The 14,153-nt window shown below is 47.5% G+C and overlaps 1 protein-coding gene across 8 annotated transcripts in view; it reads left to right on the top strand.

The window, feature by feature from the left end:
* The window catches only part of CACNA1G (calcium voltage-gated channel subunit alpha1 G), a 147,823-nt gene that overhangs the window by 77,818 nt on the left and 55,852 nt on the right, over positions 1 to 14,153 (top strand). For all 8 annotated transcript variants that reach the window (XM_034067728.1, XM_034067722.1, XM_034067729.1 and 5 more), the window contains exons 11-14: positions 5,795 to 5,946; positions 6,456 to 6,641; positions 7,777 to 7,891; positions 8,379 to 8,534. In XM_034067728.1, coding sequence (XP_033923619.1) covers positions 5,795 to 5,946; positions 6,456 to 6,641; positions 7,777 to 7,891; positions 8,379 to 8,534 — 609 coding nt within the window. The remainder of the gene's footprint in view (positions 1 to 5,794; positions 5,947 to 6,455; positions 6,642 to 7,776; positions 7,892 to 8,378; positions 8,535 to 14,153) is intronic.

Below are 14,153 nucleotides of genomic sequence, written 5' to 3'. Positions count from 1 at the left end.
CGCGAGGAGCAAAGCAAAACCCTCTGCAATCCTGCTACTGTTCCCTTTAACTAGTTTGGCAAAGGATGAAAAGAGGAAGCCTATCGGTCTATCAGGCTCTGATTAAACATGACTCAGGTTCACACTGCTGGACCCAGGACAATAGCTAAAGCCCAGTGCCTTTTAAGGAGCCCCAGAGACAATGAATGTAATCACTGAAAATATGTGTGGATTGGGTTTCTATTTATAAAGTAGTAAGTGGCTCTGGAGCTAGAGAAGGGAACCAAAATGGTTTTCAGAATGGCTGTGGCTTAGTGGGTGCACTAAGGTGGGTGTAGTGAGGGCAGGGCATGCAGAAGGCTTGTGGGTTGACACAGCCATGAGCTATAAATGATGGGGAATCAGGAGTGGAAAAGGGCAAAGAAAGGACATCTCATTTTGTTAATTAATAGCTGCTTCCATTCATCAGAACTCCTTGTGTTTGGCCCCAAGATTCATAGTTTGGCTCCTGTTTTGAGGCAGACCCGATGTGTGTCTGCACCCACGAGGAGGGTGGTGAGGATCTTAATGGACTGGTGTCAGGTTGAAAATGACATCTTTGTGTGACCCATTTGATTCTTTTCTCATGTATATATATTTAAAAGTCTGCAAGTGATGAGTCAGTAAAATGTTGTTGGTGTTTCCTGTGAAATAGCTGAGGTCAGTATTTTCTTTCTGTGTTATTTTTCCTTGGTTGCCATGGTAATGATTTCAGAAGGGTTTTATTCTGCAGCCGTCTGAATGGGTTAGAAGTTTTCACTGTCTTCTTGATCGGCTCACAGAAGCAGAGCCCTCAGGATCAGGAGGGATCTGCCTCCTGGGCGGTCATCCCCATCTCTCCCTCCGTGCTGTGGTGAGACAGTGATTTTTCTATGTAATTTCATTGTTAGCAAGACAGAGAGGAAAGACCCTGGGGTGCTTGTGCTCTTTTGTGCTGACATCCCCTGGGGTAGGGACTGGGCAAGACCAGGCTCAGCCACAGCCTGGAGCTCACTGCCTGGGCAAGGGGGAAATGGGGATGGATGGATCCATACCAGACATTCCCATGGCAAGGATGATGAAGAGGCTGTGTCTTATATGGGTCATGGCTGGAGGAGGGCAGGAGCAGAAGCCTTGTAAGCCCTGTGCACCCTCTGCCAGGGCCCTTGGTTGCACTTTATCATACAGCAGGGTTTGTCTTTCAGGAACTGGGGAACACAGCCACCGGAGTTTGTGCTTTTAATAACCCCAGCTCCTGTTCTCACCTTTTTTCCCACTCATTGCCTGCGGCCATGCTTGCTCAGCAGACACCTTGGAGCCTGGGGCACAGGAAGCAGTACCGTATGCCACTGTCTTGTGCCTAGGTGGAAATGAAGCACATCTCTCTGCCATTGGAAACCTCATTTATGAGCATGTACATAGCTTAAAGAAAAAAAGAAAGAAAGAAAGAAATGAATTACAGCCTATTTCTGAATACTGAGAAAGGGCAAGGTGCTAGTCTTAGCACAGAGATATCCTTCAACACGTTTAGTATCTGGGGACATCTTCCCTTTCCTCCTCCTGTCCCCATAGCAGTGCCCGGCTTGGTGCCAGGCAGTCCTGCCCAAAGTCAGGGTGCAGAGCATCCCCTCCTCACCAGTGTGGTTCTCACCCTGCCAGGCAGGGCTGTGTCCTGATGGGTGCTCGTGGCTCACCTCCTCCCCACCGCCTTCACTTGCCTCGTGGTGTTGATGGGAGATGCTGCGCTGTCTGCTCCTGTTTTATGTGCTGCCACAGCTTGTCAATGTGCTGTTTGGTACATCAACAAATCGACACTACACAAACAGAGAGCTAACAGGGAATGATTTATCCAGGACACCACGTCTGTGTGTCCAGCAAGGCAAGATGTCTTGGAAACAGAAATCAGTATTTACCGAAGACTCATCAGAAGAGCTGGTGTTTTGTGCCACAGCTGGATGGCACTTGCATCTTGCTCTTTCTGGGTATTGCTCATTTAATCACAGGATGCTTTCCTTTTAATAAGTCATTGCTGTTGCTGACAAGAGAATTAGCAGACTCTTCTTTTAATGGAGAAGCTGAGGCAGATGTGCTGTAATTGTGGTGATGGGAATCAGGGTGCTGCAAAGAAACCCCAGGCTCTGCATCCCCACAAGATGCCCTTTCCAGTGCAGGTCCTGGAGGGGCCTGTTTTCCAAGTAAGTCAAGGGAAGGATGTGACCTGCCCTGGCTGCCCCTCAGAGGGGAAAGCTGCTCTGTTCCTCCACACCCAGCAAGGAACCATGGAGTTGGTTGTGTGCTAGAAACCAGTGACTCTCCCAGGTGCATTATGTCTAGAGTTGGTCAATATTGTTTTGATTAGATGATTATTGTCAGAAACAGGCAGTTTATCAAACTTGAAGCTTCGGAGGGGAGCTGTTTCAGTGAACTGTCTTTAAAAAGGAATAATTTATTAGAGTAAGTTGTCTGAGGTATTTGAAATGTCCATTGGAACAGCTGGGGAACAAGAAGTTCCATGTTCTCTTCAAGCTGACTTTTTAAATATTTTTTAGTTTCAGTTGATTTATGATAGAGAGAAAATGGGTAAGGGAATAGGGACTCACACAGAGGAGGGCTTTCAAAGTTTTGGGTACAAAGTGTTCCACTTCATCAGCTGTGAGATGCTGCATTCCTGTTTGGAATGGGATGACAATTTCTATCCCCATAGGAGAGAAAAGCCACTTTTCTGCTGTATTATAATGATGTCTAAGGAAAGATGTTTTGGACATGTTTGTGATTTCTCTAGAGCAGAAGCAGCATATAAAGAGTCTTATTATCTGTGCACATCTATGGCTGCATGGAATCCTGAGCTGGCATTCTCATTTGAATCCCCACTGCCTGGCTGTGATTCCATCATGATCTCAGACCACCTCTGGTTTTACCTATAGCTCCCATTGGTGCTCATGGCAGCTGCCCACTGACTGGCTGCAGTGATGTTTTCCTTGAGAGGATGTGGAGCTGTTGCAGGGGACGCCCTGAGAGGGAGCAAGAGGCCTGGGGGAAGGAAGAGAGCTCCACAGCAAAACTCCTGCGAGGAATGCTCATCGCCCTGTCTGAACTGTCTGGGGATGTGTTGTTTCCCAAAGCAAAATAGCTCCTCGATTTCAGGCAGGTCTGGTTGTGTCGTGCTTCCAGCAGATGCTCGCCTCGCCCTCCCCCAGCTCTGGTTCAGGAGATCACACTCTTCATTTTTATTGTGGGTATCCGATGTCTTGGATATTAAAAACTGTTTCCTGTGAGGGAAGTGGAGAAGTGTGTGCGGAGGAAGGGTGGGGGGCCAGGCGGCTTTTTTGGGACGAAGCAGGGGGAGATGGATGGATCTGGTGCTGCTGTGGGTGGCAAGCATCACCACCCATAGCACCAACACCCATAGCCCTTCTGTGCCAGTGCCAGGAGCATTTGGAGCTCTTGTGGGCTGCAAGGGATGTTTCAGGGCTTGTCATGGACCATCCAGCACATGCTGGGCATCCTGGGGCAGTTGCAGTTATGCGCTGCTCTCCCCTTGGTGCTCCCCACATTACCCAGCTGTGTCCTGCCAGTGCCTCCCATCTGGATTTATACATCCCAATAACATCTTCTACCAGAAGGTGCTCACAAAGTGCAAAGTTTCATTAATCCATGCTGATTACACAACATCCCTTCAGGGGCTGGTTGGGTTTTCCATGTCAACCCCCATGGGGAAGGGATGCCACAGCTTGTGGGAGATGCTGGGCACTGCTCACGCATCAAGGGATTTAACCAGGCTGTGCCTTTGGGGCCAGTTAGATTTGGCAGCATGGTCACAGAGGGAGAACAGAGGGTGGAAATCAGCCTTTAGGGCCCAGGTTAATGGTGATGATGGATGAGAAGGAAAGCTTCCAGGAACACGTTTCCTTTCCAGCAGGATTGCTGCAGTAACGATTACAGCACAGCCTGCCTCAGTGCTGGGGCTCTCATGAATGAGTTGGCATTTTCTTGTGACTGATGTAGACTTTCAGCTATTTGAAATTGTCCTGAAGTGCAGCTTGACAGAAGTTCTCGGCCTATTTATTACTTTGTGTCCGAGTGTTCCCACAGGTACAGGATTTTTAAACCAGAGCTGAATTTAATATCGGAAGCTGGAGCATTTGTATCTTAGCTGTAGATCAGTGAGGAGGTGATTTGGGATGTATGTTCGGGGTGTTTGTCAAACTCTAGCCAAGGGATCCATTCATCAGCGAGGATGTTTGAGCTATAGAACGTGTTCAACACCACCCTTTCATTTAATAACTTTTTCTTTTCAATGCTGCTCTTTCCCCCTTTGCTATCCTGTGTCATCACAAGCTCCCACCAGAACCAGTGCAAGTCCCCAGGGATTACAGTACCATCAACCAGCACACTTGGTTGGAAGAGCTTGAGCTGCACAGGCTTGGCCACCTGTACCTGGAGGCTTCAACCCTGAGAAGGAAAGGGTTGAAAGCCTACATGGATTTATCTGTTAATTTGCCAGTGAAGCCCTTGGTCACTGTAGATTTCTGGGGCTCTGAAGCACCATTGATCAAGCATTGACCTTGCCTCTGAGCCCACATGTTGGGCTGGGTCACCTTATGCCAAACCCAACCACTTGTGCCATGGTATGGCAGCTCCTGATTGAAGCTGTACAAAGTTTTTAGCCAGCCACCCAGGTGTTTCATGTGAGTGGTGGGAGCAGTCAACAGCACATGTTGTACATTGGCTTCTGCTCACGGTGTAGCTGCTGTGAATTTGCACATCTGGCCGTCACCCACCATGGTGTTCATGCACCTAAAGCTGTGTGTGGTTACATGTGGGGCTTTAGAAGAGTATCTTGGTGAGTTAAGTGTCAAACTACCCCTACAAGGAGTCAAGCACCTACTGTGTGTAAGGTGCTTTGTGACCTGTGCCAGCCCAATGCCCTGTGGGGCATCTCAGTGTTGCTGACATGACCCAGCAGATGGCTCCTGATGTTAATGAAGCATTTAAACAGAAACATGGCAATTGCAGCCTCATGTTGGGGTTAGATGGGGAGAAAGGATCTGGTGCTGCTGATTCTGTTTGTGCTTTTGCCACTGACTTGCCAGATCCTAAACAGATTACACCATCGTGTTTTGTCTTGTGCCATATGTTTTCCAATAATGCCCACCCACCTGTCGGGGAAAGCATTGGGTGTCTGCAGGCATTGTTAAGAACACTCTGAAACGTGCTAGAAAAACATGAAAGATATTAATTTAGGTCTAACAGTGCTAGAAGTCTGTTTATTAAGGGTTTTTCATACCTCTGTTTTTAGATTGCCAGGCTGGAATGCCAAGACTGGGCCCTTCCTCAGTAGCAGGGGCCTCCTGATAATGTTCTTTTATTTGAGCCATTCCAGTTATATCACCTCCAATCCCTGCTTTTGAAAAATCTTTGGATGAGGTGCTAAACAAAAATTCAGGCCTTAAAAGTGTATTTATGTGAGAAGACATCCCTCCCGCATACTGCAAATTGATTTGGAGGATGTGAAAGTGTTAAGACTCGGTACATGCTACTTCTGTGTAAACCTCCTGAGGTGTATTAATGCTGTGATTAAAGTGAAGTCCATGTCTGGATTTACCTGCTCTGTTTACAATGGGTGTATAAGCCTTAAATACTCTGATAGTATTTTTCTTCTCTCTCCTGGGCTTGGAGTGAACCATTAGCATCAGCATCCCTACGCTTGTGGTATTGGTGCTTGTATTTCCAGGTATAATTTTGGATGTGGAGCTATGCTCCTTACTGTCTCCCTTTCCTTCCTTTCTTTCCCCAGCCAGAGGAGCTTACCAATGCCCTGGAGATCAGCAACATAGTCTTCACAAGCCTCTTTGCCCTGGAGATGCTATTGAAAGTCCTTGTTTATGGCCCTTTTGGCTACATTAAGAATCCATACAACATCTTTGATGGGATCATCGTTGTGATTAGGTACAAACATAGAGCTTTCTTTATGTGTGTTTCCCCTCATTTGACTGTTTAAACAGAAAGTAATGGAGAGTGGGCATAAACACCTTCTTGTGACATTTTATAGTTCTGTGCTGCAAATTAATGCCCTTAGACACAATTGCTAATACATATCTTGGGGTTATTTTATAGTCATTTTGGAGAGGCTCAGGCAGAAAGCTATCACTCCCAATGTCCTGATGGCATCCAAATGATACAACCAGTGTCCGATTAAGCAGCTCTGTTTTTTTGGCTTGTGCAAAGGCTGTAATTGCCCCTGCAGCTGCAACCACTGATTTGCAGGAGTGTTTTTAACACTCTGGTGGGGCTCTGCTCTTTGCAAGCCTGGATGGAGTCCAGTTTACCGGGGGCATTGGCAAGTGTGTCTCTGCCTACTTGCCATCCCTTTCCTCTCTGAATTTCACCCTCCCTCTGCTTCCTCTCCTATGTGGCTCTGTCTTCTCATCCTTCAGTGACTTTTTCTTCCTCTTTAGTGTATGGGAAATCGTGGGCCAGCAAGGAGGGGGGCTCTCAGTCCTGCGGACCTTTCGGCTTATGCGAGTTTTGAAGCTGGTTCGCTTCATGCCAGCCCTCCAGCGCCAGCTCGTAGTCCTCATGAAGACCATGGACAACGTGGCCACCTTCTGCATGTTGCTGATGCTCTTCATCTTCATCTTTAGGTGAGTGCTTCTGATTCCCCTTCCTGAGTTTGCTCTGGGTTTTCATGGAGGACCTCATGGCAAAGTGAAGAGATGTAAGAGTCAATAGCAGGACATGGCTGAGCTGAATGGTCCCAGAACAGCATTGCTGGCCAGCACTGGTGGTGGCTTGCTGCCCTGCCCAAATTCTCTTAACTCTGGCCAAATGAGACATGTGTCTTTGCAGGATGATTTACAAGGGAAGTCTTTCAGCTGGATAATTCCTTGACACCACCCCAAGACGGCAGTCCCATTACAGCCTAGCAGAAAGCCTGATGCTAAAAATATTGCCAAGAAGAGGATGATGTTCCTAGAATAAAGTCAGCCCTGGTGGTGCTTGTGCTCTTGCATGGCCTCATTAAGAAGTGGAAGTGTTAGAAATAGGCTTGGCATAATCCTGAGTCTTGGGATTTTGGGTTAGATTTTGAGAAGAACTTGTCTCCCTGTCACAGCCAACTCTGGTGTTCCAGCAATCCAGGCTCTGGGAAGGCTGGAGAAAGCCAGCCTCTTCCATGGAATAATGTCCCATCTCCCTGTGAGATGCTTCACTCCAAACCCACCATTTTCAGCTGTGGTGCTCAGTAGAGCTGTGAATCAATTGATTATTCAGGTTACTGGATGAGAACAGGGGAAAGCAAATTATGTATCAGTCTAAAATGAAAAGTATTCTATGTTCTTGTCAAAATTGAGGAAGCTGTTTCAGGTCCCCAGATATGTCTCATTCAGGCATTTCATCAAAACCCTTTTTTTTGTCTTCCTAATTCAATTGAAGCGTATTTTGCTGAAAATGCATCGTTGCAAAACAGAAAGTCAAAACATTTTGTTTAGAGAAATGTTGAAAGACAATATTTTGACTTTAAAGGAAAAACAAAGCAGAATTAAAAGGAGTGGGCATGCTTTTTGGTTGAAACTCAGAGGTTCTTCCCCATTCCAATTAACAAATTCACAACTGGTTTGCACGCTCTTGAGGTACGTTTTTCAGTGAACAAATGATTCCTCTTTTAAAGAAAATAAAAGGAATTGCCCAAGTGGCGTTAGGAGACAGTCAGCCCCGTTGTGTGGTTACTGGTTTGTACTGTGGTCCTCTTGTTGAGCCCTTGCTTTTCTTCCCACGCAGCATCCTGGGGATGCACCTCTTTGGCTGTAAGTTCGCTTCAGAGCGAGATGGGGACACGCTGCCCGACAGGAAGAACTTTGACTCCTTGCTTTGGGCCATTGTCACCGTTTTCCAGGTACAGAATGGAAAATCACAGAATCAACCAGGTTGGAAAAGACCTTTAATGCCATCAAGTCCAACCTTTACCTCCAGACTCCCACAACTTGTAGAGTTTTGGGGGGGCTGCAAGGGCTGGGGCTGTTTTCCAAAGCATTTAACAGACCTTAGTGAAGCTCCCTGCCATGGAAGGGAGAGGACCCAAAACTAAAAGTGCAGTTTCAGGTTGTTTTCCCGGATAAATTGTGGAGCTCATGAGGAGGGGCTGCTGAAGCAGGAGGCACCTGTATTTGCAGGGTATTGGCTGAGTGGGTAAAAATAAGTGCAGAAGGTGGAGATGGAGAGGATGGGATCGGAACCACTTGTAGTGATGTTTTGACAAAGGACAGAACCTGGTTTAAGCCCATAATTGATATAGGCAGTTTGCACAGGTACCCAGCTGGGCTCAGAGGAAACAGCACACTATCCTCCAGCATCTCCATTTTCTTCATATCCATCCTCTGCAGATTTTGACCCAGGAAGACTGGAACAAGGTTCTTTACAATGGAATGGCATCAACCTCCTCCTGGGCTGCTCTCTACTTCATTGCTCTCATGACGTTTGGGAATTACGTTCTCTTTAACCTGCTGGTGGCCATCCTGGTAGAGGGTTTCCAGACAGAGGTAATGTCCTCACGCTTCTGCCTTTGCTTTCTTCTAAAGTTTCAGGTCCTCCAGATCCTGGAATTTGATCTCTGAGATGGAGAACAATGTGTTCACGAGAGTGGTATATGAAAAAAGTGGGGGGAAGTATTAAGTCTTCTTTCTATTCTTTTTTCCTTCCTAGCCACGGTGCAGTTTAATACAGCAAGCCCTTTACACGAAGGGCTTAAATGAAAAGCATTGTTAGCATTGATGCAGGAGTGGGAAATCAGCAGTGACTCAGGCACTGCGGATGGGATCGCTGCTATGACAGTGTCTTTGAAACAGTTCTCACTGTGTTTGTCAGCCAGATTAAAAGCCCCTCCTGAAAACTTACGCAGACTGGTAAGAGATTAGTGACATGATTATCTCTTTTTTGATAGTATGTGTTCATGGAGCTCTTCCTGTTCCCAGCCCTGCAATGCTCTGTACATTTTAAAGTACATGATTTCAGGTCTCTGCCATCTGCTTCATTGGGCTGCAAACTTCCATGAGACATCCCAGATTGCTGGAGGCTTTCAGGGAAGGGCAGGGGGGCACTTAGGTTTGAACCTAACCTACTTTTCATCCTACTGCCTTCCCAACTGTCCAACATGGAGCAAGTGAGCATTCCCCATGGTGGGGGACCTGCGATGCCCACCCGCTCTCTGCATAGATTGACTGTCTACGAACATCAGTAAGGGGAGGGGACTTTAACACCCTGCCCAGGGTTGCTGGAGAGGTAAATCTAACCTGAAAGTGCTTGCTGGGATCTGCTCATACAGTCTGTGCTTTTACACCCTGTCCCTGATTTCTATAAGCACTCTGGGGTGACTAAATATTATTTAAGATTTGTGGCTTGTGTATGATAATATCCTCCCACCCTATGAACATCTCTGCACAGAACTATTTTTATTATTATTACTATTATTTTTGGAGCATTGTTTGGAGGTAATGGAGTCGTACTGCGAGGTAGCAAGAAGAAATACTTCTTACTTCTTGTATTATCTCTCTCCATGTTGATGCTTTTGTAATTGTTATTGTTGTAGCTGTTTCTATCTGTAAATCCCCTCCACATTTCAGCCGAAGGGAAGATCACTTCCAGGTTCTCCCAAATAGCACAATGTCCCCTTGCCCAAGCAAGAAGAGGTACAGAGCTCCTTGTCTGCTTGTGATGATGGCTTTGAAACCGAATCTTTGTTCAGCCTAGCAAATTGATTCTCTGAAGGTCGACAGAGCAGGAGATCACCTGCTGCACCCGCTACGTACAGAAAAGCAGCCTCTAAATGCAGCAGGCTTTAAATGTAGCAACCCCTTTCCCAACCCCTGGTACTCAAGGGAGGCTGACACCTCTGGTCCTTGGCTCAGCCTGGTTTTTCATGCTACAGCATCCCATTCTCCTGCTCCACCAGCCTGTTTCCCTCAGCAGCAATTTATCCCACGCTCGCTTGTGGCCAGCTGGTGCCATGGCACATCTCCCTGTAAACTCATGCCCTGGCTTAATGCACTGTGATTTGATTCCAGTAACCATGCCCTTGAGGGTTTGTTTTCCCTGGAGTCAGGGGAACTGCCTGCAGCACTCCCCAGGTTTGCTTTTGGCTGTTTTTCTGCAGCAGGGCTGCCCCATCCCCGCCCCTGCTTTCCTCTGCAGGGTTTCTGTGTAAGCTGTAAATGTGCTTGAAGTGCAGTGTAAATCAGGGAGTAACTTCTGAGTCAGGGAAGCACTAAGAGAGCCTGAAGGCAGGGATGCTTCTGCTGGTACCCAGAGGTGACTGAGGGAACCAGGATCCCTCAGTTGCCTCCAAAGATCAAACCCTTTCTGGCCAATTCTGCCTAACCATGGCAATGCCTGTGGACTTCAGTAATTCATGACTCTGATTACAGTGCTATTTTTTTACCTTGGGCTTTGATTGTTTTATCTTTTGGGATTATTTTAATAATAATCTTTCTTCCACAACCTTGTTATTCTGTGTTCTCCACAATTTTCCCATAAATCACAATGAGTTCAAGAGATCCCTAGACTCAAGCCAAGTTTCCCTCAGCAAACAGGGAGCAAACATCTGCTGGAGGTCAAGAGCCAGGTCTGGCCTTGCTGGTTTATGTTAATTCAGCTTGGCTGTTGTGTAGCTTTGCAAACAGATCTTGTCCTGCTTTTTGCTAGCCAGCACACAAAGGATCCTCTCCTAAGCAGAATGAATAGAGAGATCATCTCTCGCTGTAAACAAACCCCAGCGTCTCCCTCCTGTGATTGCACTTGACCCTTCTGTGTTGGGTTGTTGGATGTTTCTTACATTCTCCTTCAGATTTCTGGGCTGAAACACAATCCCGGGGCTGCTGCCTTTATCTCCCGGGTCCTTGAGTGCCTTTCCTCAATCTGCAAGCACCTCGTTAATTTTAGTGCATGGCTTTGCAGCCCCGGTTGCTAGGCAGCAGATGTATATAAGCAGTTGAGAAACAAAAAGGACCTGTTCCAAACTTTAAATACGGAGCAGTATTTTTGCAGCATTGAGTTTCTTTTTCTTTGCTTTTCTTTCTATTTGATCACGGGCTTCTCTGTAGTGAGAGGCACACAGAGGACTTTGTGTGGTTATTTTTGACTGCGTGTCCTCTGATTTAACTGGAGCTCGGTGTTGGTGTGGGGAAGGTGAGCAGGGGACTCCGTTTGATCAAGCTGCTAATTTGAGATTGCTGCCTGACCTCTCGGGTCTCTGCCCAGGGGATTTCTCTCTGAAGCAAAGAACAGCTCCTCTTTGTCAGGCATAAAACTCCTTTTCTAAGGGACTTTCTAACAATACTATCTGCAAAGTGTATTCTTCCATTGGTAATTCTCCCAGTTTTGTGTCCCGTTGTCTCTGGCCATCCTCACCTGTGGATTTGTTCTTTCCCCTCCTTTGTGCCTCTTCCCTCCTTAGTACCACAGGTCCTTCAGCCCCTCTATCCTTTCCTCTGCAGAACATTGCCTGCTCTCTGGATGTAGCATACCTGGAGTATGGACTTCTTCCGGGCTTTAACAGTCCTTTCTCCAGCAGCAGGGATTTTGGATGGTGTTTTTCTTGCATCCCTTACCTTTTGCATTTCTAACAGTTCCAGTGGGGTTTTCCTTGTGAAAGAAATGTCCTTCCATGTTTTTCAATGCCTTTTCCATGTCTCTCTCTGTTAAAAATCAAGACTTTAATTTAAGTGTTTATCACTAGTGAGTCACCTTTGTCCAAACATCCAGACCCCCAAGCTGATCGGTCTTTCTTAAACTCTGCATCCCAGCCTAGAATGGGTTGAGTTTTGAATCCTGTGCAGCAACCAGAGGAAAGACCCATTGCCCTGCAGGCAAGCTGGTGGGACAGCCCATGCCCTCCCACAGTGTGTAACCTGCTGAAGCATTGGAGCATTGGGAGAGCCATCCCTGAGGAAGGGGAAACACAATGAGATGAAAAATGGCCTGTGCTTTCCAAGCGGGCAGGGAGGGACTGGCTTCTGGGCCTGTGAGGAGCTGCTGGGGCCACTTGTGTGGCAAAGCCCCGAAGGACAGGGCTGTGCATCTTTGTCTGCTGTTCTCTGCCACGTTTGACCACCACACTGATTTAAATGGGTGTCTCCACTAACTGGGCTGAGGAGGAATCTGAACTCACAGCAAATTCCAGTGGCTTTCCTTAAATGAGGTACTGCACCTGACAGTATGAGGACTAATGTTGTGTTAATCAAACATTCATTAAAAGCCTCCACTGCCGTTTAATGAAGGCGTCATAAATAAAGATCCCATTATGCAGCTGCAGAAAAAAAAAGAATTAAAAAAAAATCATGTTTTCAATAATTAGCTGGTGTTTCATTAGCACAATTATCACTTAGGAGATGAAGAAAGCTCTGTTTGAAACACTTAATTTAAAGGTAAGGCTGGTCCCTTCGAATGGCTTCACTCCATCTGAAATCTTCCAGCCCTTCCCTGTGCCGAATGGAGTGGGTGCCCCAGCCCGACTCTCCATCGCAGCCACATGCTGCCCCTCTCCCTTTCCCCTCTCCTTTCCTTCCTTTTCTCATGTGTTTTTTGATTCCCCATTCAATCCTACTGTTGAAACTGTGACAATTGAACCCCCCCTTCCCCTTCCTCCCCCTTTCCTCCCCCCGTTTCTCCTTCAGGAGATCTCCAAGCGAGAAGATGCGAGTGGGCAGTTAAGCTGTATTCAGCTGCCTGTCGACTCGTCGGGGGTATGTACACACAGCACATCCTACCACCCACCGTGGTTGTCTCTCTCGTGGTGCCTGGTCACATGCCGTGGTGCTGTTCTCATCGTAGTAGCTGTCATCCTTTTTGGGTTTGTTTGGGTGTTTTGGGGGTGGTTTTGGTTTCCTTTTTGTCGTCCTCATTTTCAAGTCAGCCTTGATTTCAAGTCCCTTCCTTCTCTGGGGGAGCCAGGTACATTTAGGTGGGTGCTTTGGGGTGGCTTCAACCCCTGCTCTCACCGACCCCTTTCCCGATGCCTGCCCTGAGGAAGGTTCCCTGTGGGGCTGTCACAGCACAGTCCTATCCCAGAGACCTCCCTAGGGATGCAGATGGTGATGCTGAAGCACTCACAACATCACACAGGCAGTGAAGGGACCTGGAATCAAGCCTGTTTGTGGACGCGTGTGTGTGAGAGCCCTGTGCTCAGCAGGACAGGGTTGGATGGCGGCAGTGTGTCCCAGAAAGGCTGGCCGGGATGCTGGGATTGCCAGTGAGATGCCGCACTACAGCGTGGGTCAGGATGTGATGTGGTCCCATTCAGGTCTGAGGAAGCTGTGGATCTCTGAAGTGCTGCACACCCCAAGCGTTACTCTTTCACCACCCTCACCTTTCTCTTTACCACCCCCTTCCCTTTCTGTCCTTTCCAAGAAGTCTTTTCCCTCAGCCCAAAAGCCCTTTCCCATCATATCACAGTGTGTCAGTCCCTTTCAGTACAGGCTGGTTTAGCCATTGCGCCATCTGGTCCATCTGGACGTACCCTCGTTTCCCAAAAGGATTTTAACTCCCTGTTCTCTCATAACCCCTTTTCTATCCAGAAAGGCAAACTGGGAGTGCAAGACCAGGTAACGGGCAGCAGCCCCAGCTGCGTGATGCTTGCCTGCACCATACTGAGTCTGGCACGTGGTGTTTCGGAGGGGATGCTTTCTGCCCTCCAGATGTGGGGTTTGGTGCTGGGGAAGGGGGTGGGAAGTCCTCACATAGCTCTGCTTTTCCATCTCAGCATGCATCATGCACCCTAAAACTTTCCTTTAGGCTGTTAAAGAACACTCCAGGAATACAAATCACATAAAATTCTTCCTGTTATTTATTCCTTTTTAATAATCCATTAGGGAGAATGAGTAATTCCTGGCAGGCCCACTGATGGGCTGAGCTGGGAGCCTCCACAGGGAGCATACCTGGAGCCAGCTGGAGCCCCTGTTCATACGGAGACATGGTTTTGACTCCAGCGAAGCTGAGGCCAGCCTGACTTTACTGCTCCCCCTTGCAAGGTGCATTCCTGACCTTCTCAGTCTGTGTCTTGCAGGATGAGCTTCCCTGAATAGCACAGAAGTCCTGGATCCTCAGGAGGGGAAGTTTTGAGCCAACACTTCACATCACACTCTCTTTTGTCCTAAAAACTGGGACTG

Source organism: Melopsittacus undulatus, chromosome 11 (assembly GCF_012275295.1).
Source record: "Melopsittacus undulatus isolate bMelUnd1 chromosome 11, bMelUnd1.mat.Z, whole genome shotgun sequence".
NCBI classification, from domain to species: Eukaryota; Metazoa; Chordata; class Aves; order Psittaciformes; family Psittaculidae; genus Melopsittacus; species Melopsittacus undulatus.
The sequence above is the reverse complement of the archived record's forward strand: the minus strand, read 5'-3'. Positions and strand labels throughout refer to the sequence as shown.